Genomic DNA, 22468 nt, shown 5'->3' on the forward strand with positions numbered 1-22468 from the left:
TACACAGTCTTGAAAAAAATTCTAAAAAAATTTTTAGATTATTTTTCCTATAAATAATAAATAATAAATATATAATTATTATTAATAATCGATGAGGAATGTTTTTTTTTCAATAATGGCGTGAAAAATCAGTACTGAGAAAAATTATTTAAAAAAAAAAAAAAAAAAAAAAAAAAGTTTACAGGTATACGAAGGTTTAACCGACGAGAGGGTTTATTTATAATCGAGTGTTATATAAGTTTATCGTCCAATTCGTAAGTTGTTTTATCTCTGCTTTTGAGAACGCTAAACAAAACTTCAGAGTTTTCATCGCTGTCGCTTTCGCTGAAAACGAGGCTGTTTGAAAATGATGATTCTTCTGCTAGAAGGGGCATTCGTAATTCTTGACCCTCTCCCGCGATAAATGATATTTCGTTGTCGCTTTCGGATGAATCTGAAATTTCAATATATTTTATTTTTAGTATTGTTATTGTTATTATGATTGTTTGTTGACGGGTTATTACACCTCACCGTTTATGCTGTTGGATGTTGCTATGGCTTTAAGTGCCGCGTGTAATGATATACCGCCCAAGCAAAATAATAATCCGATTATGTTTATGTGGCTGATTTGATCCCCGTTCCACTCTACGGCTAATATCAAGGTACACAATTCCTGGGAAAAAAAATTGTTTTAGGAAAAGTTACTCTCGATTATCGCTTTGATTCACACTTAAAACGTTATGCGTTTAAGTAAAAAACTTTTTGTAGTTATTATTTGCGCACCTTAAATATACCAGCTATGGATAGCGTTAGACTAGAAGTGCAAGACACGAGTAAATATTCAGAGAGTTCCATACAAAACGCAACGAAAGCACCAATCACAACCGCCCATATTGAATAAGTTAATTCATTCAAACGAGTAAAATTAAAAAATTTTGAACTACTTGCAACTGCCAAACCTAAAAAAAAAAAAAAAAGAAAAATATAATTAACAGTTATGTTATTTTGGAACAAGCGTTGTGCGATTGAATATGAATATTCTTTGGAAAAAGCATCAAGCATTAAGTGGATATTAATTTATTAAATTCCAATCGAATATTGTTTGATAATTTTTTAAATTAAGTTATATGGAAATTTGTGATGAAAAAAAAAAAGAAGAAATGATTACCCTCGAAGCACAGGGCAAAAGGTAACACCATGACTAACATCCATGGTTGAACGTGATACATCATGTCGAGAGGATTCGACAATCCTAATTTGGATTTTTGCATAAGTAATTGTGCCAAGGTCCATCGAAGTCCACTACAAGGACAAATAAATGGTTTAATTAATAAATATGAAATTTGTATTTAGCGATGACTAGAAAATAAACTGCGACTACCTGGAAAATGTTGCTAGAAGAACTAAAATAAATCCTACTAAATTAAACTGGGTTGACTTGTAGGTGAACATTAAAAGGCCACCAGATATCATTAAGACAATTATTATTATTTTCCAAGACTAATTAAATAACAAAAGATGAAAATTACATTTTTTATTATTATTTCTACATATGTGGAAGAAAGTTAAGAAGAAAAAGAAAAAAAAAAAAAAAAGGAAAAACTTACTTTTTTTTCCAATTTAAATATTAATGAAAAAATTAATATGAATATGATGGCAGATGATTTAGTCATTGTATATCTAAAAACAAAAAAAAAATTTTAATTTTATTGTGATGTTTTAAAAAATTAAAATTTAATTTAAAGGAAAAACAAAAAAAAACTTACAAGGAAACAGTTATTAATTCTAAACCCCAGTTAGAAAAAGCAACATCGAAACCGCTTGCAAGACCAACTGGAGCTGCTTTTGTTATGTAATTGTACCAAGATAGCGTCACTCTTGGTTTTTTTGTAAAGCATTCATATGTGACTCTAAAAACTAATGCTGTTAAAAATTTCAAAAACAAATGTCCTGTCGTAACGAAAAGTGGAAATTTTAATCTCTGTAAAAGCCATCTTTGGTAAAAAGTCAATCCGATGGATAGTGAAAAATACAGAAGTATAAGTGATGCAGTAGTGAGTACATATTTACAGCAAGTCCCAGTGCAAAGGGGTTTATTTCGGCCCGTGTCATCTTTTTCTTGTAAAGCATTCAACCTCCCCATTTCACTGATATTTACCTATGCATGGTCTGAAAAAATAAAATAAATAAGGTATTTTATTTACAAAATATCTTATTTAAAAAATGCATAACGTGGTGTTGGCAACGCATAATTTAATATTAAAAAAAAAGTAAAGTTTACAACTGTTAAAACTGCTTGTAATACTCTCCGGCAAATTTTACCTCAAAAAATTCCAATTTATTTACGTTTTAAACTCTTCAATTAAAATTAATATCATTTTTTATGATTTGCTTATTTGCAAACTTGAATAAATGCAAAAGAACATTGTGTTCTTTGCGCAATCAACGAAATATTTATTCAATATTTACTTTTCAAGTTATTACCATTCTAAGCATATGTGACAGAACAAGAAATTGATATTCCACCGAAGGCTTTATCAACACAGTGATGTAATGATAACTGAACGTGCCAAACGGAAATGAAATTTTTGTCGCCAACTTGTTAAAAGTTGGCATTATTTCCCGTATTTCAATCCGTCATTTTGAATCTACGTCATTAACGTCAGTTGAAAAAACGCTCAACGGTTTTTTTGTATTCATGATGGATTTTTTAATAATGTGATAAATAGTTTAGTTTAAACGTTTTAAAGTTCATTAATATATTAAAAATGAATTTATCCATCGTTTCTACATACGATAATGTATCGTATAATAGTAATAATACTTCAAAATCTAGTGTTTACAGAGCATTAAGTGATTTGCTTGACGTAAACGATGAAGCCGAGGTTACCATGTTTTGTCCGCTTTGTGTAAACGCTTTTCGATATAAATTTACTTTATTCGAGCATTTGAAAACGAATCACTTGAATTTTTTTTTAAGCGTTAAAAACAAGATTATTACTTATGACGAATGCCCATTTTGTAAAGCCAAGTTTTACGAAGAATATCTTGTTGCCAAACATTGTTTACTGGAACATTTAAACGATATGACCGAATTGTTTGTTGATAAAAATTTTAAATGTAATTATTGTGATAAAAATCAAAGTATTGTAGATTTTAATGAGGTTGTGAGACACGTAGAAGAATCACATTATGCTGAATTCGAGCTTAAATTTAAACGAAAATATTTATCAAGTGTTACCACGATGCATTTTTCATCACTTTTAAATTCAAACTCAGGCAGTTTTAAATCATTTCGTCTTTCTGATTACTTGGATATGGATTTTATTGATAAAAACAACATGAATGAAAACAATCAATTACCACAATTTCCAATGATTCCTCGACAAGTTATCAATAATGATTGTTTTGATTTCACTGATTTATGCAAACACCTTCCGGATGTTAAACATACAGAAGATTTTTGTTGCAAAAACAAAAAATTCAAAAGGAAATCTCTATTGAAAAACATAACCAATCATTCGATAAATTCAGGTGTGAGGAGAGGCCTTTGTTTCGATTGTCCAAATTACAGTTGTGATAATAAAGAAAATACAGTATTAAAACAAAATATGGGAGCTGCGAAAGAAGTGAGCATCGAAGAACACAGTTTATTATGCGAAGATGATAAATTTAACATATCGGATGTTTTGAATAACATATCGGGGGATTGGTTCAACAAACCATTGTTATCCAGCACTCCTAACATGAAATTTTCTAAAGTGAAATCACCTAGAGATAATAACATGGCTTCTGAAAATCAATTCAACTTTAAATCTTATGTTTGTAATTATAAAAATTATGAATTCAAATGCGGAAAATGTAAGAAAATGTTCAGCGAGAACATGGATTTGGTTTATCATGTTAAAAATACTCATAAAAGAATAGATTTAAAAGTATTCAAACCTTGTTACAAATGTGGAATATGCAATGCTAAATTTTACAGAAATAATTATTTAAAAAAACATCACAGACTTCACAATCCGTATTAATTATAAAATGTCGATAACACTCAAATTTTTTCCACAATGACATTTTTTTTTAATAAAAACAATAATAATGATAACCAATTTATATATTTTAACCATTCGTTATTGGGAAAAGTAAAAATTGGAAGAAAAAAAAAAATAAAAATTTTATTTAAATCAATTATCAATTTTTTTACTAAAAATATCACAATATTATATAAATATGAATTTTAATGGAATTTTTTTTGAAAAATTTAATTATTATCGATAATTTATTATTGCATTTTTATAAAAAAAAAAAAAAAAAATGAACTATTTTTATTGGATAGGTTTAATTTTATTTTTTACTATATTAAACTCTTTTTTTTATTTTTTACAATTGAAATATTATTATTATTAATATTAATATTAATATTAAATTTTTATATGAGCTTTTTATTTTTTACACTTTATTTGCTTATTGCATATCATAGGGAGTGGGATTTTTCATAACATTGCTCATTGTCTCTCATTTAAAAAAAATTTGTATAATTAATCGAAACATTCCAGTATTATTAATAATAATAATAATTTATTTATTTATTTAATTTTTTTCTTATCGTCAGTTATTAAATTCTGATGTTAATGATAATGAATAAAAAGAGTATTATTTAATTAACAAACGATCATGAAATATTTTTAACAATTTTTTATTATTATTATTTCTATTAATAATAATAAACGTTTTACTAATCATTTAAACTTTTTATTTATGTATGTATTTATTATTATTTATTAACATCGTTATTATTATTATTATTATTGATTTTTTTTTTTTTAAATGTGATTTGTCAGGGTAATGAATAAATAAATGAATGTTTTGAAACACAGTTAAAAAAAAAAAGGCGTTTTTTTTTTTTTTTATTTTAGTAAAAAGAAAAATTTATTAAATAAATTATTCATTAATTTTCACGTACATAAATTTATTATTATTAATTTTATTAATCGTTGCCATTTTTTTTTTTTTTTGTATTTTAAATTGTATTATCGAAATTTAATTTAAAACGTTTTTTTTTGTTCATTTTTTTTTTAACACACCTGAGATTTTTTTATTTTGGTGGGGTGAGGGGCGGGGAGGATGGGTAGGGTGGGTGGGAGGAGGGGTAGACATAACGATAAGCACAGCCAAATTTATTGGAAAATAAAAATTAAAAAATAAAATAAAAAAGTGTGAGTGGATTAATTTTTTTTAGAACTATAATGAAATATTAATCAAAGTCTCGATACGTTACCACCACCGCAACTGCCACCGCCACCGCTGCCACATTGTTTTTCACTCGAACGTCTCTGTTTTAAATTCGATTGTTGACATTTACCGTAATGGTGACAACAAATGATGTCGCCATTATTATGATTTGGAAAAAATCTTTTTACAGAATTATTCGAATCCGAAATTGAATTTATTTCCAAACATTCGCAACTTCTACTCGCGTTCGACATGATGGAATTTTGTTTTTGTTGTAACAGCAAAAGATTTTCCGTTGATTTTGTCGGAAGATCGCAATGTCCGTGTCCGTTATGATATATTTGTATGCTGTGTACTCTTCCTCCGGTTTTGCTTTTGAAATTTATCTAATATCGAAAATATTTGTTTTATAAGTTGTCGACATTGACATTGACATTTAAAATGAATCGTACCTGATTTAAATTAATCATTCCCGTATTTTTACCGGATTGAATTTTCAATTTTGCCGGCATGGTGTTACTCGAGGTATTATACGAAGATGTCGAATGATTTTTATTTGTCGAACTCGTGTCAACGTATCCGTACCCGAATCCATATCCGCCGAATGCTTTTGTCGTCAAATTGTCCCACGATTTTGGTTTGACAGGTTGAAAATTTTGATAACTGAAATTAACATCGATAAAAAATAGTGAAAATGGGTTTTTCTTTTTTTTTTATATACCCCCCAGGCGGGGTATGTATGTTTTTACCTGTCGCAAGTTGGTTGAGTTTTACAATTGGAAACTTTAGAATAGGAATACGAATTGTTTTGCGATTTTTTATCGTTTCCATCCCAATAAAGAGTGTCGGAACTTAATGAAGTCGAATAAGATATTCCACTGCTTTCACCCACTCCGTGACTAGCATCGCTTGACGTGCATGAATGAAGACTGCATTGACTAACCAAACTGCTACCGAAACTGAAAAAAAAATTAATATAAAAAAGGGAAACTTTTGTCGCAGACGACACAAACAATGTCGCAAAGATTGAAAGAAATGTTGGCACGTTTTTGAGGAAATGGTTTGAATGAGTGACTAATTGAAGACACTCACCTAAAATATTTATGAGAACGATTCGAATTCGATTTCGTGATTCCCTCGCCATTTTCCCCGCTTTTTTCTCTAAACGAACCGCATTTGACGTTTTCTTTACTCGAATCACGTTCGTGACTTCTGTTATTGTGATGCCCGCGTTTGTTATGTTGTTTTTGTTTAGATTTTCTCCTAGCAGAAGGTACGCAGTGAGGATCGCAACAAGGACTCGCTAAATCGTAAGCTTCAAGGCTCGTATTATCTTGATTGTTGACCGCTTGCAAGCATGGATTGCACAAATGCCTCGTGTGATGTTGATAATGTTTCGTTTTGTTAGCGTTTCTACCACCACTCGATGTTTTAATCATGTTTGCCGATATCGCGCCGTTCGTTTGATGATAACCGTCGACGGGACAACGTTTTTGTTTGAAATCGCAATTCGTTTTAACCAATATCGGCCTCGATTCCGGTGAATCTCGGGTCCAACCGACGAAAATCTCGTTCGAATTGTCCGATCTAATGACGCACTGATACCTCGGGTCCAAGCATTGATAAGCTAACAACAATTGTGATTGTCTCGGTACCTGAGCAACGTTTTCCGTCGATACTGTCGGCCTGCAATGAAAACCGTCTTCCTGCGACGAATCTATCAAATCGTCCGATGAATTATTCGAATTTCCCTTTTTCCTCGCGGGTAAACTGTGAGATTTCCACTTTCCTTGCAACACTTCCCTTTCCTTCAAGCACAACCTATCCAGTTCGGCCGTTTTGCTTTGTAGTATTCTTTGCAATTGTATGTACCTTATGTGCAATTCGACTTTTCTCACGCAATCTTCGAACAGTACGACCATTCTCATTCTCGTGTCGCAATTTTTAATAAAATTAACCAAAGCTTTGTGATCTGCTTTTTCCATGTCGTGACCGTTTATCGATAGTATAACATCTCCTTCTCTCATTCCGGCTTTGTAAGCTGGCCCGTCATATTCAACGTAATCGACATATGTTATCATTTCGATTTCTTGTTCTTTTTTATAATGGATGCCGTAACTCTGTAAAAATAATAATGATAATAAAACCCATTGGAAACATCTTCATTTTATTTTCTATTATTTCATTAACGTTTTTTTTGGCTTCTTTTAACAACTTAAATTAATTAGCGACCAAATAAAAACAAACAAACAAACAAACAACGTATATACGTCGATCGGATGCGGATATGAAATTTCTCCTTTTAAAGTTGATGATAATAATAATAAAAGGAAAAGAAAAAAAAAAAAAAACGTGAAACGTAAATTATCATCGTACCTGTAGGGTAAATCCATAAGTTCCATTTTTTTTTTCGACGATGATTGTTCTACGTCTTCTGTCTTCATCTTGTTTCGTAGTTGCCACCCTATCACTTTTGACCCTTTCTAATATTTGAGCCTAAAAAACAAACAACCCTTATTATTTTGGTTGTAGGAAATTAAAATAATACGAAAAAGGGGGATGTGTCGTCGTCATCGTCATCATCGACGACGTATGAGTCACAATTAAAAAAAAAATTTTTTTTTCTTTCTTTCCTCTTTTCCGTTTGTCCTTTTATGCTCGAGGACACGTTCGGGGGGTGGGGAGGGGGGAGGAGAAAGGGTGCCAAAAATGGAAACTTTTCATTTTGCCGTTTTGAATATTGATATTAAATCCCGGTTCGCCGCGTGTGTGTGTGTCACCGCCATAATTATTAATTATTAATTTTTTTGAGTCAATCACCTGTGAAAAATTGTTGTTGTTGTTTTGTTTTTTATGGTCCCTTTTGTTTAAACAAATAAAAAAAAATCAATAAATAATAATTTAAAGCGTGAAAGGAAGTTACGAATAATTTTTAAAATAACGATACGTTTAATGTTTATTTCCTCGCTATAATTTTATTATTAAAAAAAAAAATTGTGCGTTTGTTTGTTTGTTTGTTTATTATTTATAAAAAAATTAATTAAAATAATTAGTACGATATTAATTTAATTAAAATTTAATAATTAATTAAAAATTTTATTTTTAAAAAAATAAATAAAATCCAATTTTTTTTTTATAAATAAATAAAAAAATTTTCAAGGTTTTTATTTTAAAAAATTTTGCCAATTTGTTTTGGCTTTTAATAAATTTTTATTTTTTTTTTTTTATTTTGTGTACAAACAAACAAACGAAGGATCTCGCAACGTTACGTTTTTTTTTTTAAATATATTTTCTCTCTCTTTTAAATTTAATTCATTGAAAAAAAAGTAATGATGATGATAATAAAAAAATCGATTTTTCGATAAATAATTTTAAGGGTGTAAAAAATTTTTTTCTCCTTATATTAACAATCGTTTGTTGTTGTTGTTGTTGTTGTTATGAAAGCGTAAAAGTTTTTTTTTTTTTTTTTAAAACAAACGACGACTGCAAAACGCGATAAAAACGTTAATAATAGTAATAATAATAATAATAATAATAATAATAATAATAATAATAATAATAATAATAATAATAATAATAATAATAATAATAATAATAATAATAATAATAATAATAATAATAATAATAATAATAATAATAATAATAATAATAATAATAATAATAATAATAATAATAATAATAATAATAATAATAATAATAATAATAATAATAATAATAATAATAATAATAATAATAATAATAATAATAATAATAATAATAATAATAATAATAATAATAATAATAATAATAATAATAATAATAATAATAATAATAATAATAATAATAATAATAATAATAATAATAATAATAATAATAATAATAATAATAATAATAATAATAATAATAATAATAATAATAATAATAATAATAATAATAATAATAATAATAATAATAATAATAATAATAATAACGATAATAATAATAATAATAATAATTAGTTATTTACATTGAGGAAATTGTTATCGTAATCAAATTTTGTTGTTGTTTTTGTTATATTTATTATCATTTGAACGCAAATTATCAGCGACAGCAAAAGTTTTTTTTTTTTTTTTTCTTAAAATAATAATAATAATAATTTTCTCCAATAATAACAATAACAGTAATAATAATAATAATAGTAATAATTGGTTCGAGTTAAAAAATTTAAAATTAAAACGAAAATTTCCACGCGATTTATCATAGATGAACGAAACACATAAAAAACAAACATAAAGTAAAAGAAAAAAAAAAACAAAACAAAGCAACAACAACAACAACAAACAAACAAAAACAATCGATTATAATGTTTAAAAAATAATAATCGATTCATTAATTTTCATTCAAATGAAAAAAAAAAAAAAAAAAAAAATCGACAAATTCTATTTAATGATAATAATAATAATAAATTTATTACACCTTAAAATTATTATTATTAATATCACGACCGATTTTTTTTTTTTTTTTTACCAAGGGAATATTTTATTAATTAATTACCGTACGTTAAGTAATAATAATAATAATGATGATGATGATGGTAATGATGTTAACTTAAAATTACATAAGGAATAAATTTACACACTAGTCGGAATAAATAAATAAATAATAATAATAATAATAAATTAAAAAAAAAACATGCATACATACATAATTCGGACGTGAATTATTAATTTGATTTACTATTTATTTATTTATTTATTTTTTTAATTTATTAATATTATTATTAGTGAGAGTAATAATAATAATAATTACGTAATTACGTTCACACAACACAAATAATCGAAACTCAAACGATGGAGAAGGGGGAGGGAAGGGGAAATAAATAAATAATTAAAATAAATTTTCTTTTGAAAAAAAATAAGGAAAATTTTAGGTAGGTTTTTGCTAACAAACGAGAAGCAAACAAACAAACAAACGACGAAAATGACGAAAGAAAAAAAGAAAAGAACGTAAACTGAGATTTACGAGAGCTATTAATTTTTTTTTTTTTTTTTATTATTTGTCGATTCCGAGACATTTTCATCCGTCGGGAAAATTTAAAACAATTTTTACGATTGATTGATTGATTGATTGATCGATATATCGAATGATTTTTTTCATTTGTCGAAATGTTTTTAAATTTTGCGTAGATTTAAAAAACAAAAACGAAAAAAAAAAGAAAGGAAAAACGAAATTTACACGCGATGTGCCATATTTAACAAAAAAAATTATTATTATTATTATTATTATTATTATTATTATTATTATTATTATTATTTATTGCTGAATCGTGTTATTCGAGCGTAAATTAAAATAATATACGTTTATAAATCGATTAAAAAAAAAAAAAAAAAAAAAAACGAAAATTCAGCAAAAAAAAGAAAAGGAGAAATTAATATGTCGGACGACGAATTGGGAAAATTTTTTTTTTTTTTTTTTTTTTTTTTGATTACCGTCGTTGATTCTTCGACATCGATAAATTCTTGACTTCCGGAAGGTGATAAAATTTTTCCTGATCTTTTCCCGCTTTGATGATTTCTCGATGGTTTTTCATTAACTTTTGGCGAATTCATCGTTTCATATATTATCAATTAATTAATTAAAATAACGTTTACTTGTTTCATTTGTAAATAATAATAATAATAAACGATTTACTATAACACATACGCGACAGGTAATTTCAAGTTTTCATCGGTTCGACCCGACGAGGACACTGAACGAACTGCCAGATATCGATATGAGAATGCGCCCGCGTATTGAACGTATTTTAATTCAAAATGGCGGACATTGATTTTTATTCCCTATTTTTTTTTTTTTACGTAACAATTTTTTTTATTTTTTATTTTTTAATGCCGTGTAATCATTTAAAAAAAATCATGTTCTCATTATTTACTTTTTGCTTAATGCTTATTTACTGGAAATAATATTCGTAAAAAGGGGTGGGGGGAAAGAGAGAGAGGAAGGGGAAGAGAGAGGGAAATTAACGGTTTCGAACGTATTTAAATTAATTTTTTAACGCGGGTAAATAAAAAATTTTTTTAAATTTAAATTTATTCTTTGTTTTTAATTTATTTATTTTAACGTCGGATAAATAAGAGTGTGTGTTAATAATAATAACAGAAATTAAAATTTAAAATTTATTTATTTATAATTATTCAATTACATAATAAAATTCAAATTAATTAATTATTTATTTATTTATTTTACATAAAGGATAAAAAGAAATTTAATTTAATTTAATTTTAATTTAATTCGTAATAAAATTTATAATAAAAAATAAGACAAAAAAAAAAAGAAAAAGAAAAATCAATTAGTCTTATAATTTTTTTTTTTTTTTTTTTTTGACTAATTTTTATCATTTTTGTTTTATTTAAAAAAAAAAAAAAAAATTTAAACGATATTATCGATTCGTAACCCTGTAAAATTTTTAAAAATTTAAAATTTGTATTTTTTTTAAACATATATATAAAAATTATGACATTAAATGGCACATAGAATAGCATAATACAAAAACAAAAGAAAATTTAAAATGAGATCAATCGTAAAATAATGTTTTTAATATTGTTTAATTTTGAATAAAATGAAGATTTAAATGAACAAAAAAAAAAGGTTTCCTGTTGCTGTTGCTGTTGTAAATAACCTTAAGTATAATTAAAAATTACAAAAGTGAAAAAAAAAAAAACAAAAAACATAAATTGTTAAAAATTTTTTTTTTTTTTTTTTTACAATAATTTTCATATTGTATGTGATTTATACAGATGATGTCGACGTAACAGCGTCATTTCTTCTGCTTTCCAATCTATATATATATATATATATATATATATATACATATATAAAAATGTAATTATTTTTATAAATTATTTTTATTGCATTTTAAAAATAATTTTAAAATGTTTTTTTTTTCATATGCATGTTTCGATGTGTGATAATGTTAGCCAATAAAAAAAAAAAAATTCAGTCATGATATAATTATTATTAGGCACTTTGACAAAACAATAATTTTATTATTATTATTATTAATTGATTTTTACTATGAAAAAGTGTATTTTATGTTTTTACCAACTTGATAGTTATTACTACTGCTATTATTTTTATCGGAATTGAATGAGTCGTGTGAATCCAATGATTCAACATTGATGCTTGATTCAGATGAATTTTGTATAAGACCAAATCTTTTCTTAAGTGCAGCCTCGAGAAAATCTCCAGGATTATTTATTTTTTTAGGTTTTTTCAATGGTCCTCCACCTGGAGATTTTTCTATTTTTCTCAATTGAACTTTTTTCAAATCTCTGAGTAATTCTTTTCCTGTCGGTAATCCATTTTTCATTGTCGGAATCACAGTTTTTTTCTTATTTTCTAATTTAATCGGAGTAGGTAATAATTCAAATGTTGGTAATGGAGGAGGAGGAGGTGGTGGTGGTGGTGGGAGAGGTGCTGTAGGTGTTGGAGATTTTTGTGATTGTTCTGATGGATTTGTTGATGTTCCATATCCGGAAGACATCATTTGCTCGCATTGGTGTTCCATTAATTTGGCAACTTGTTGTTTAATTTCTTCTAGTTCTCTTTGAAGAGCTGTTATTCTCTTGCTTTCGCAGATGTTACTTTTTAAAGGTGTTGAATTTAATATTTGAGCTTTTTTCTGTTTGTTAAAATGTGATCTGTAATTATTAAATAACTCAAGTTAATACAATAAAATATGTTAACATTATTACAAGGTTTCATGAGAATAATATTTACTTGAAACTGTAAAAACTATCTTCTTCAGGATGAAAATAAGTAATGTGTTTTAATGATAATATACTATTCATAATTGTAGACGTAAGATACATTCTAGGCGGTACAGGTATAAAATAATGCCATAAAAAATTCGGTACGAGTGACGCTAGAATTCTAACAATGCTTCTTCTCTTTTTACGGGCTACTTTCATATCTACAAATTAGAGAGAGAGAGAAAAAAAAAGCTGTTATTTATCACATTACAAACGGTCACATTGAAAAAAAAATTTAAAATCTCGTTGATAAAATAGTTAGAAATTTAAAAATTACCCCATAAATATTGAAAATACTCACTTCTAATTATTTATTGATGATTTTTCAAAGGAATTGATTGAATTTAAAAATAAAAAATGTTGATTTAAATAAAAAATTTCAAAGATGTTTATGTTTGATACACCGCCATGAGCTTTTTTTTTTAGTGCCACTCGAGTAGGGATATTTGTCGCAAAGTTGAAAAAAAAAAAATTTTTAATTAACTTAAGACAATGTGAACCACAAAGGCGGTGTGTGTAATTTTTTTTTTTTTCATCGATAGGTGCATAAAAATTTTGTGGAAAAAAAATTGAAAATTAGTGGTTTATTATTATTATTTTTTTATTTAAAATTTCATTTATCGGTCAATAATTAGTTTTTGAAAATACATTTTGTGGTAAGTGTCTCAATTTTAAACGTATTTATATTTATATCATTAATTTTATAATCGAGACTAAATGTCATATTTCTTACCGATTCTATTTCCCTCGCTTTTATAATGTAATGTACATGAAATATTCTTTATGATCTCTATGATGTAAATCGTGTTGAAATTAATTTTTTGAAAAAAAAAAAAAAAAAAAGAGTAAAAAGGTCATTAATTATACAAACATGATTGTTTTATTTTCTTTTTTGTATTTTCGAAAGAGAGAGAGAGAGAGTATCCCAAACATTATTTATAAAATAATTTCACCTTCAAGTTCTTTTTAAAAATATTCTCTTCTTGTATTTTAACTTTTTGTTTTCATTTTTTTTGAATTATTTATTTGAAAAATTTTATAATTTGCATAAATTTGACACTTGACAGTCTCACATCAAATAAATCTTATTAAAAATATTAATAATTAATGAAATGTAATTAAAAAAAAAAAAAAAAGAGGAAAATTAATTTTTAAAGTAATAACATGAAACATTTTTTTTTCTGTTTTTTGGCATCAACATTTTGGCTATATATACAAAAATTTTTATGTCACTGAATTATTATTATTATTATTATGAGTATGATTGTAAGTTGAAAAAATACATGAAAGTTTTTAAACATTAATAATAAAAATAATCAATCAATAATAATTCAAGTTTTCGATTATAAATTTGAAATTTTTTAATTTTATTTAATATTCGACATCATTTTTTAAAAAATTACCGATTGTAATGATAAGATTATCAATAGTTACATTTATTAGTGATAATTTATTAACAAGTGTGAAAAATTTAAACTCAAATTTAAAAAAAAAAAAAAAATAATAAATCAATAGTGGAAGAAGATGATGATGATGATGATGTTCTAATTTACTGTTTCGGTTTCCTCTGAAACAGTCCAATGCAAAATTAAAGTAATTATTAATTCTTGCAACTCGACTCTTCAAAGCTAACTATTTTAAAATATATATGTAACATTTAATTTTAATAATCAGGTCAAACATGTAATTGCAAACACAAACATGGATATTAAAGTGGGATGTTAAATTTTTACAAAATAGATATATAGATATAATTCATTTCGAATGAATGAAATTTAAAATAGCAGTTTATATATATATATATATATTAAAATTAAAACTTTTTAAATCGTGTAAATCGTTAGAAAGAATCTCACATTTATGATTTATTATTCTTATTTATATATAAAAAAAGTTTTTTTTAATGAGATCAACAGCTGACACATACACACATAGGTGTCCATTCGCACACAAACCACACACACAATTTCGAATTCATGATTTTTTTTATATTATTTTATATTGCATTATGACAAAAAAAGGTGTTTTATATATCATGCTTTACTTTTTTTTTCAATTGATGTTTTTTTTTATGATCACAACAAGGTTTATTTTTAAATGTTTTATTTAAATGATGATGTTTGTATTTTAAATATTTTTTATTTTTTTTTATTTTGGTGTCTTTCCCCACGCTTTTATTATTATTATTATTATTTGTTGGTTATTTTTTTAAATTTAAATGTGATTCATAAAATTGTATAGTTTTTTAATTTGAAAAAATGATACCAAAAAAAAATTAAAATAAAAAGTTGAAGTTGTTAATGAAAAAAATTTATAATTATATATATATAATTATAAATTATAAATACATTTTTAATAATTTTTAAATACATTTTTTATAATTATAAATACATTTTTTGTTTTTTGTTTTTTTTCGGTGGTTGATTATATTTTCACGGTTGAATCGTTGAAAAATATATTTTTATTTTTTTATTACTCGTTATTAAAATAATAAATTATATATGTAATAAAAAAGAAAAAGTAAAAGAAAGAAACGTACGTTAAATTGCCACTCTCGCCTCGTTTTTTTTTTAGTTTTTTTAGTTTTTATTGATTGTAGTTTGGTGGTAAAAACTATACGTGTTAAATTTTCGGTGCCGAAAATTTGAAAATTTCATAAAAAAACTCGTTAGCGGTTTTTTTTTCTTAACAACCACGTTTTCCATATTTTTTTTATAGAATTTTTTTATTGTTCTATGATGAAATTGAATGCGATTCGAATTAAGACTTGTAAAAAAAAAAAAAAAAAAAAAAAAATAAATTTATTTATTTATGTATTCTTATGTATTTTAAGATGCTGCTGTCGCACGATTTATATATATATAAACTCCCACGTTTATTTTCTTTAAAATTTAAGACTAATGACACGGATATGCATTTGAGAAAAATTTATATTTGACCTCTTTTTTTTTTTTTTTTTTTTTATAACGTCGATATCGTCACAATTTGTTAAAAAAAAAATTAATTTAAATTACCGGCCCCGAAAAATATTAGTAATAATAATAATTTTTTCAAGTATATTTATTTATAATTTTTTTTTGTAATTAAAAATTTTAAGCGTCGTGAACACTCGCATATAATTAAAAGGACTACTAGTACTAGTACCACGACTACTACTTTTTCATTAATTAATTAATTAAATGACTCGAAATAATGATAGAAATCATTCGAGGAACGAATAAGTTTTCCTCTAAGTAACTTCGAAGCAATTTAACGTTTTATTTCTTTTACTTTTTGTTTTTGTTTGTTTGTTTGTTTGTTTGTTGTAATGACAGGTACGGGTTTTTTCAAGTCTGTATATATAGAAAAATACATTTATCGAAAACAAACGACTGAATTAACATTTAAAAAAAAAAAAAAAACTACGTATTTAAAATTTACGGTGGGAAACTAACCGAATCCGTAAGAAAAATCAAAATCCATAACGTTTTTTTTATCATCATCATCATCATCGACGTCTTCCTCTTTATTATTATTATTATTATTTTAATCATTGGAAATGGAATCGTAGAATACGAAATTTTTTTTTTTTTTTTTTTTTTTAATCCTCGTTCTGATACGGTTCAAAAAGAATAAATGGGCTTTCAAGTTCGTCGTCACAGTCGAAAGATTTGCTTATAGTTCGGTGCAAATTTTTTTTTTTTTTTTTAGGCGTATAATATAATTGGAAGAAATTATTATCATTATTATTACGATTATTATTATTATTATTCGTTTTATTTTGTGTCGGAAAAATTATCGTTTCCGTTCGACTTTGTTTTTTTTCGAATGCGTTCTTTTAATTTTTTTTTTTTTTGAAAAAAAATTTGTTGAAAGAAATTTGCGTGGTCATACTCATTGCAAAGTTCAATTAAACTAGTTCCACGATGTTTTTTTTTTTTTTTTGGAATTATCTAATTAGTTTCTTCTTCTTTTTTTTTCTTCGGGAGAGAATAAAAATTCAAATATGAAAATTATCGGGGGGGAGTGTTTGTGGGGTTTTTAGTTGTATGAAATCAATTTGTGGGCGAGAAGAAAACATTGATTGCTCCTTAAAGGAAAAGAGAGAAAGAGTGAGAGAGAGAGGGAAAAAAATTATACAATGCGTCGAATAAGAAGAGGCGTGAGTTGTTGTTGTTGTTGTTGTTATGGCGTTTGTCGGCGTGAAATTATTTTTTTTTAAATTATTACGGGAACCTTAAAAAATTTTTCTATTTTTTTTTTTTTTTTTAAATTTTGGGTTGTTTTAATGATGGCTGGCGTTCGTCATCCCGTTCGTTACGTCACGTTCGACAAATGTTTTCCAATTCCTAGATTTTTGTGTCAGGTTTTCGATATATTCGTAGGTGGAAAAAATAGAAGGAACAAATCTCGTTTCTCTCATTAAAATAATTTGTAAATCCTTTCTTGTACTGACGATCACTCGAGTGAATTGCCAATTTAAATTTATCGTGTCGTGGTTATAGAAAACGGAAAAGAAAAAAGCAGAAGAAAAAGAAGAAAACCTGCATTTTAATTTTTTTCTTTCGTTCTTTTTCTATTAATTATTTTTATTAGTTTTTGTGAGTAATGAACTTGAAATACATTTTGAAAACCTGTTTTTTTTCAATTTTTTCAATTTCCACTCCCTCCCCCCCGTGAAATTAATTAAAAAAAAAAAAAAAAAATTTGCATCGTATCGAACACGCCAATGATTTTTTTTTTTTTTTTTTTCAATTAACTCTAAAACTATAATTTTTTAGTAATGATAATAATAATGATAAAATTATGATTTATGTATGTATGTTGTTTGTTTTGTAATTTGAAAATTTTTTATTTTGCGAAATTTTTGTGCGTTTGTACGCGATATAAAAAGGAAGAGAAGAGAAATTTTTAATATTTTCATGTGGATCGATTTCCGCCGGAAACGTTTTCAATTTTCTTTTTAGAAAAACTGTCGAAAACGATCGGAAAAGAAAAAGAATGAAAAATGTCTCTGATTGGTTGGTTACTTTGAAATCATAGAGTATTTAAATTTTTTAATTTTTTTTTTGTTTGTCGAATGATGATAAGACGACGCTTCGTATTATTGCTTTAAATTGTTGTTTGTAGACTTCCTGGAGATTTAACTTATTTAAACTTGCAACAATAAATTTTTACGACGGAAAAAACTGATTGCAAAGGTTGTTGGTTGTTTGTGTTGTTGTTGATACAAAAAAAAAATTTTTTTTTCCGGGTCCCCGTCGTCGGTTTTGTTTTTTTTTTTTTTTTGGGGAGTGTGGGAAAGGGTGAGAGGGGAACGAAATGTCATATAAAACAAAACAAAAAGAATCATTATTGTTAAAATTATTATTATTACTATTATTTATGCGATGTATCCACAATTTTCGGGGTTTTTTTGTTTTTTTTTTTGTGCGTGCCTGGAATTCAAATATTTGAAATTCATTTATTAAATTAAATATTTGATGGCGGGGGGGGGGGGCTTAATATATATATATATATATATTTAGGCCGTTTTCGACAATCCACGCGTGGTTATTATTATTGGAAATTTAAAAAAAAAAAAAAAACGTTTAATATATGTATGTTGTTTTTAAAATATTTACGAACGAGTTTTCTCGCTCTCTCTCTCTCTCTCTCTCTCTCTTTTTCTGTTTCATCTTCTTTTTACGCGTGAATGAATGTTTTTTTTTTTTTTTTTATGATGTTTCATTTTGAGAATTTTCCTCCTTTTTTTTTTAATTCAAACGCGAAATATATCGTTGTAGTTGTTGTTGTTGTTGTTGTTGTTTTTTGCACTGAGGTCGGCGTTAATTAGATTCTTTTATACGTAGGAGAGGAGAAAAACTGGTTAAAAAAAAAAAAAAAAAAGTTGGATCGAACACGTTGACCAAGGTTTGGGTCAAATTCGATGAGGGTTTTTTATTGAAAAAATCATGCGAGTTCGTAGAACTTTAGAATTTTTTATTTTTTTTATTCGATTCGAACCCTCTCGAACCTCTCGAGTTTTCTGCTGTTTTATTTTCTTCCTTTTTTTTTAATCGGCTTCGTGACCTCCTTTCTTTTTTTTTTTTTTTTTTTTTGGCCTAAATTAGAAAAGCGTCGTGAAATGAATTACGTAATCGTTGCACCATTAAAAATATGGGGTGGCCACACCCCCTCCTTTAGTTTTACTAAAAACTTTTTTAACGTAATTAATTTGTTATTTTTTTTGGGAACTTGTCTTTTTCCTTCTTTGCTTTTTGTTATTCACCTTTGACCTCTTTTTAAATTTCCAGAAAAAAAATCCCAATCATAAAATACGACGTAACCGTTATTTTTGGCATACAAAAGAGAAGAATTGACAGTTTGTAACGATTATTATTATTATTATTATTATGTTTTGGGTTGCATAATTTGTCAAAAATTGAGGATAAAGAAGGGGTAATTTAATTTTTTTAGGGGAGCCTGGGGAAGAGAATAATCAAAAAAGGGCAAACTCCGGGGTTTTTGTTTTTATGACTCGTTTACAAAACGTGGAAATCATTTTTTTTTTAAATTGTTCGTTTGTTTGTTTGTTTGTTTGCGTGACGCAAAATCATAGTCATAGAAATTCGTCACCTCACCGATTGATTAGATTCGTAACGAAACAAACGTTTCCCTAATTTTTTTTTTTTTTTTTTTTTTATTTTGACAAACCGGAAAACGTTTGCGTCATTTAAAATTTTTTAAATAGAAATTATTCTTTTTTTCTTTTTTGGGCGGGGGGAGGGGGTTTCCGGATTTAAAGAAAAACCGTTCGAAACCCGATTCTCACGTTTCTTTTTATTTTTTTTTTTTTATTATTATTAATAGTAATATTTTATTAAATAAAATAAAATAAATAAATAAATGATTAAAAAAAAAAAAAAAATGAAGAAGGAGAATTCAATTGATTATTTTTACGATTCCGGATTTTGTTGTTGTTGTTATTAATAATAAACAAAAGTTTAGACATCGATTAGAAAACCCGTTTTAAAAAAAATGTCAAACCGTATGGTAAAATATGGGAAAAAACAAACAAAAAACAACTACAACAAGAACAATCAAAAAAAAAAAAAAAAAACTTATACAAACGTTTTGATGATGGGTCTCAAAAATTTTTTTATTTTATTACGAGAGTAATAAAATAAATGTGGAAGTAGTAGCGGTGGTGGTGGTGATAGTGGCATAAATTTGTCAGATAAGTTTTTTTAATTGATTCTTTTTTGGACATTCCAGTTCGTTATTTCGTCTACTGACACGTCAGTCTGCCAGGGATTCAATTTTACGAAAAAGGTTCGCGGAAGGGAAAATACTTTTTTTTTTGTTTCCATGCGAAGGGAAAATTCCGGTCATGGAAACCTTTTCTCTTTCCACGTCGTAAATTTTCCGTAAATTCTTCTTTCTTTTTTTTTTTTTTGTATGTTTTTCCCCTCATTCACACCCCGAATTCGCGTAAGCACGTTTCGATGATGTCATCGTTTTTGTGTTTTCTTTTTGCGCAAGTCACCCACGGTGCGGGGTTTTCGACTCTCGTTTTCCCTAAAATTTGTATACAACCGACCTTTTAAAAAGGCTTCTTTTTTTTTTTTGCTCCGTTTCGTCGGAGCGGATTTTTTTTTTTTTTTTTTCGTTTGTTCGGAGTCGTAGAGATAATTTAAAAAATTAATTAGCAGGACGCAGACCGCGGTCATCGAGCGTAATATTCGCACGGGTTATAAGAGGGCCTTTTATCAGGTGGCAATGGTATCAAGGTCTTGGTCATTTTTTTTTTTTTCTTTTTTTTATTCAACTTGGACTCGCCGACGCCATTTTGAAATTTCTTTAAATTTGTTGAGACGCACACACAGAACACAACACAACACAACATCACACGATCTTCGTGCTCGAACCGGATTTCAGTTCGATATTGAAAGTCAGTCAGTCAGTCAGTCTTTGGAATTGAAATTTTTCTAAAACTTTTTTTTTTTTTTTTTTTTCCGTTTCGTTGTTTGTGTTTGTTTTTTTTCGTTTGTTTCGTACTTCGTGCAAATCCGAAATATTTTATAGAAGAAAAAAAAAAAGTGAAGTTTTCCTTTTGCAGATGTTTGATTTTTACGTGTCGTCTCTACGAACAATGGTCAGAAAGAAAACGTTAACGTAATTGTTACGAAGTTTACCGTAACGGAGGATATTTTTTTGCCTTTATTATTATTATTATTATTATTATTTTCTTTTACTCTATCCTAAATGTAAGTCTATGAAATTTTCTAATTATATTATTAAATAAATATCGAATCGATGTTTGTGTAATAGTAGTAGTAAACGAAGGGGTGATCCATGCAATAAAAAAGTATGTGTGTTCGAAAAGGAGGTACTTGTTCACCTATTATTATTATTATTATTATTATTATTATTATTATTATTATTATTATTATTATTATTATTATTATTACTAACGAGGGTTCTTCGTCTTTTAAATTACGCGAAAATAAAAAAAAAAAAATTTAATTCCGAATCGTTTGGGGTCAAATGTCAATTTTATTTAATTTTGATGAACCGTGTTTAGAGTTTTTGTGCCCATATTACCGTAGTAGTTACCTCATTTGAACTCGCGTAATAAAAATGATAACAAGGTTTTTTTTTTTTTTTTTTTTTTTTTTATTCGGTTACGGTCGTAATGACATCACGATCGAAACTGATAAAAAAAATTTTTTTTTTTTTTTTATAAGTCATTATTATTATTATTACGGTCGTCTGGAAAGGAAAAAAAAGAAAAGTCAAGTCGAGAAAAGATGGCGCACGAGATTTGTCATTTTTACCTTATAAAACCGAACCTATAATAAATTCGTTTGATGATTTTCGATTACGTAATTTTACCCATCCCGAGGGATGTGTCTGCTACCACGCCGGGTGGGGAGAGGGAAGGGGCAACGGTGAAACGTAAAAAAAAAAAAAGGCGGTCGTGTTTATTATTCATTTTTCCCCAAAAATGTGAAATTCCAAGTTTTTTTTTTCTGTCAAAGTTTAATTGTACTCTCGAACGAGAAAGGGCAAAAAATTATTATTATTATTAATTATTATTATTATTATTATTATTATTATTATTATTATTATCATCATCAGGTTTTTTTTTTATTGGTTGATGTCAAGCAATGCAGATGTGCTCGAACATGTTTTTCTTTTTTCTTTTCTTTTCTTTTTATTTTTTTCTCTTCTGCTGCATGTTTCTTTTCAATGAGAATGATAAGAAAATCTCACTCGCGTACGCGCTAACATTATTATTATTTTCGAATGATGTTTTTTTTCTCTCTCTCTCTCGTTACTGGTCGCGACACGTTAAATTTTTCAGTCACAATCACATCCGGTTAATTACGTAATTTTTACCTGTCGAATTTTAAAGGAAAAATAAATTTTCAGTATGAGATGATATAAGTCGCAAAAGTTCATTATCAATTCTTCTTTTGTTTTTTTTATGTTTTTATGTTTTTTTTTTGTTTTGTGTTTTTGTTTGT

At 26.5% G+C, this 22468-nt stretch overlaps 5 protein-coding genes across 5 annotated transcripts; 2 read left to right on the forward strand and 3 right to left on the reverse strand.

The window, feature by feature from the left end:
• Positions 1 to 230: 230 nt before the first annotated feature.
• Positions 231 to 2122, reverse strand: Phum_PHUM540520 (uncharacterized protein; the record flags this gene model as incomplete). Its single annotated transcript, XM_002431632.1, has 7 exons — positions 231 to 433; positions 511 to 652; positions 763 to 938; positions 1148 to 1281; positions 1361 to 1479; positions 1587 to 1659; positions 1746 to 2122. 7 exons carry the CDS (start codon positions 2120 to 2122, stop codon positions 231 to 233), a joined length of 1224 nt encoding a protein of 407 aa, XP_002431677.1.
• A 625-nt stretch (positions 2123 to 2747) lies between these two features.
• Phum_PHUM540530 (uncharacterized protein) lies at positions 2748 to 4010 on the forward strand (the record flags this gene model as incomplete). Its single annotated transcript, XM_002431633.1, has 2 exons — positions 2748 to 2864; positions 2973 to 4010. 2 exons carry the CDS (start codon positions 2748 to 2750, stop codon positions 4008 to 4010), a joined length of 1155 nt encoding a protein of 384 aa, XP_002431678.1.
• Positions 4011 to 5237: 1227 nt separating this feature from the next.
• Phum_PHUM540540 (uncharacterized protein) lies at positions 5238 to 10778 on the reverse strand (the record flags this gene model as incomplete). Its single annotated transcript, XM_002431634.1, has 6 exons — positions 5238 to 5597; positions 5664 to 5874; positions 5961 to 6170; positions 6304 to 7331; positions 7588 to 7707; positions 10659 to 10778. The coding sequence occupies 6 exons, from the start codon at positions 10776 to 10778 to the stop codon at positions 5238 to 5240; spliced, it is 2049 nt and encodes a 682-aa protein (XP_002431679.1).
• A 1460-nt stretch (positions 10779 to 12238) lies between these two features.
• Phum_PHUM540550 (uncharacterized protein) lies at positions 12239 to 13136 on the reverse strand (the record flags this gene model as incomplete). The annotated part of the gene is made up of 2 exons (XM_002431635.1): positions 12239 to 12866; positions 12946 to 13136. 2 exons carry the CDS (start codon positions 13134 to 13136, stop codon positions 12239 to 12241), a joined length of 819 nt encoding a protein of 272 aa, XP_002431680.1.
• A 4111-nt stretch (positions 13137 to 17247) lies between these two features.
• On the forward strand, positions 17248 to 17999 carry Phum_PHUM540560 (uncharacterized protein; the record flags this gene model as incomplete). Its single annotated transcript, XM_002431636.1, has 3 exons — positions 17248 to 17341; positions 17553 to 17592; positions 17924 to 17999. The coding sequence occupies 3 exons, from the start codon at positions 17248 to 17250 to the stop codon at positions 17997 to 17999; spliced, it is 210 nt and encodes a 69-aa protein (XP_002431681.1).
• Positions 18000 to 22468: the final 4469 nt, after the last annotated feature.

The sequence above is a fragment of the Pediculus humanus genome, genomic scaffold (assembly GCF_000006295.1).
Source record: "Pediculus humanus corporis 1103172108290 genomic scaffold, whole genome shotgun sequence".
In the NCBI taxonomy this organism is placed as follows: Eukaryota; Metazoa; Arthropoda; class Insecta; order Psocodea; family Pediculidae; genus Pediculus; species Pediculus humanus.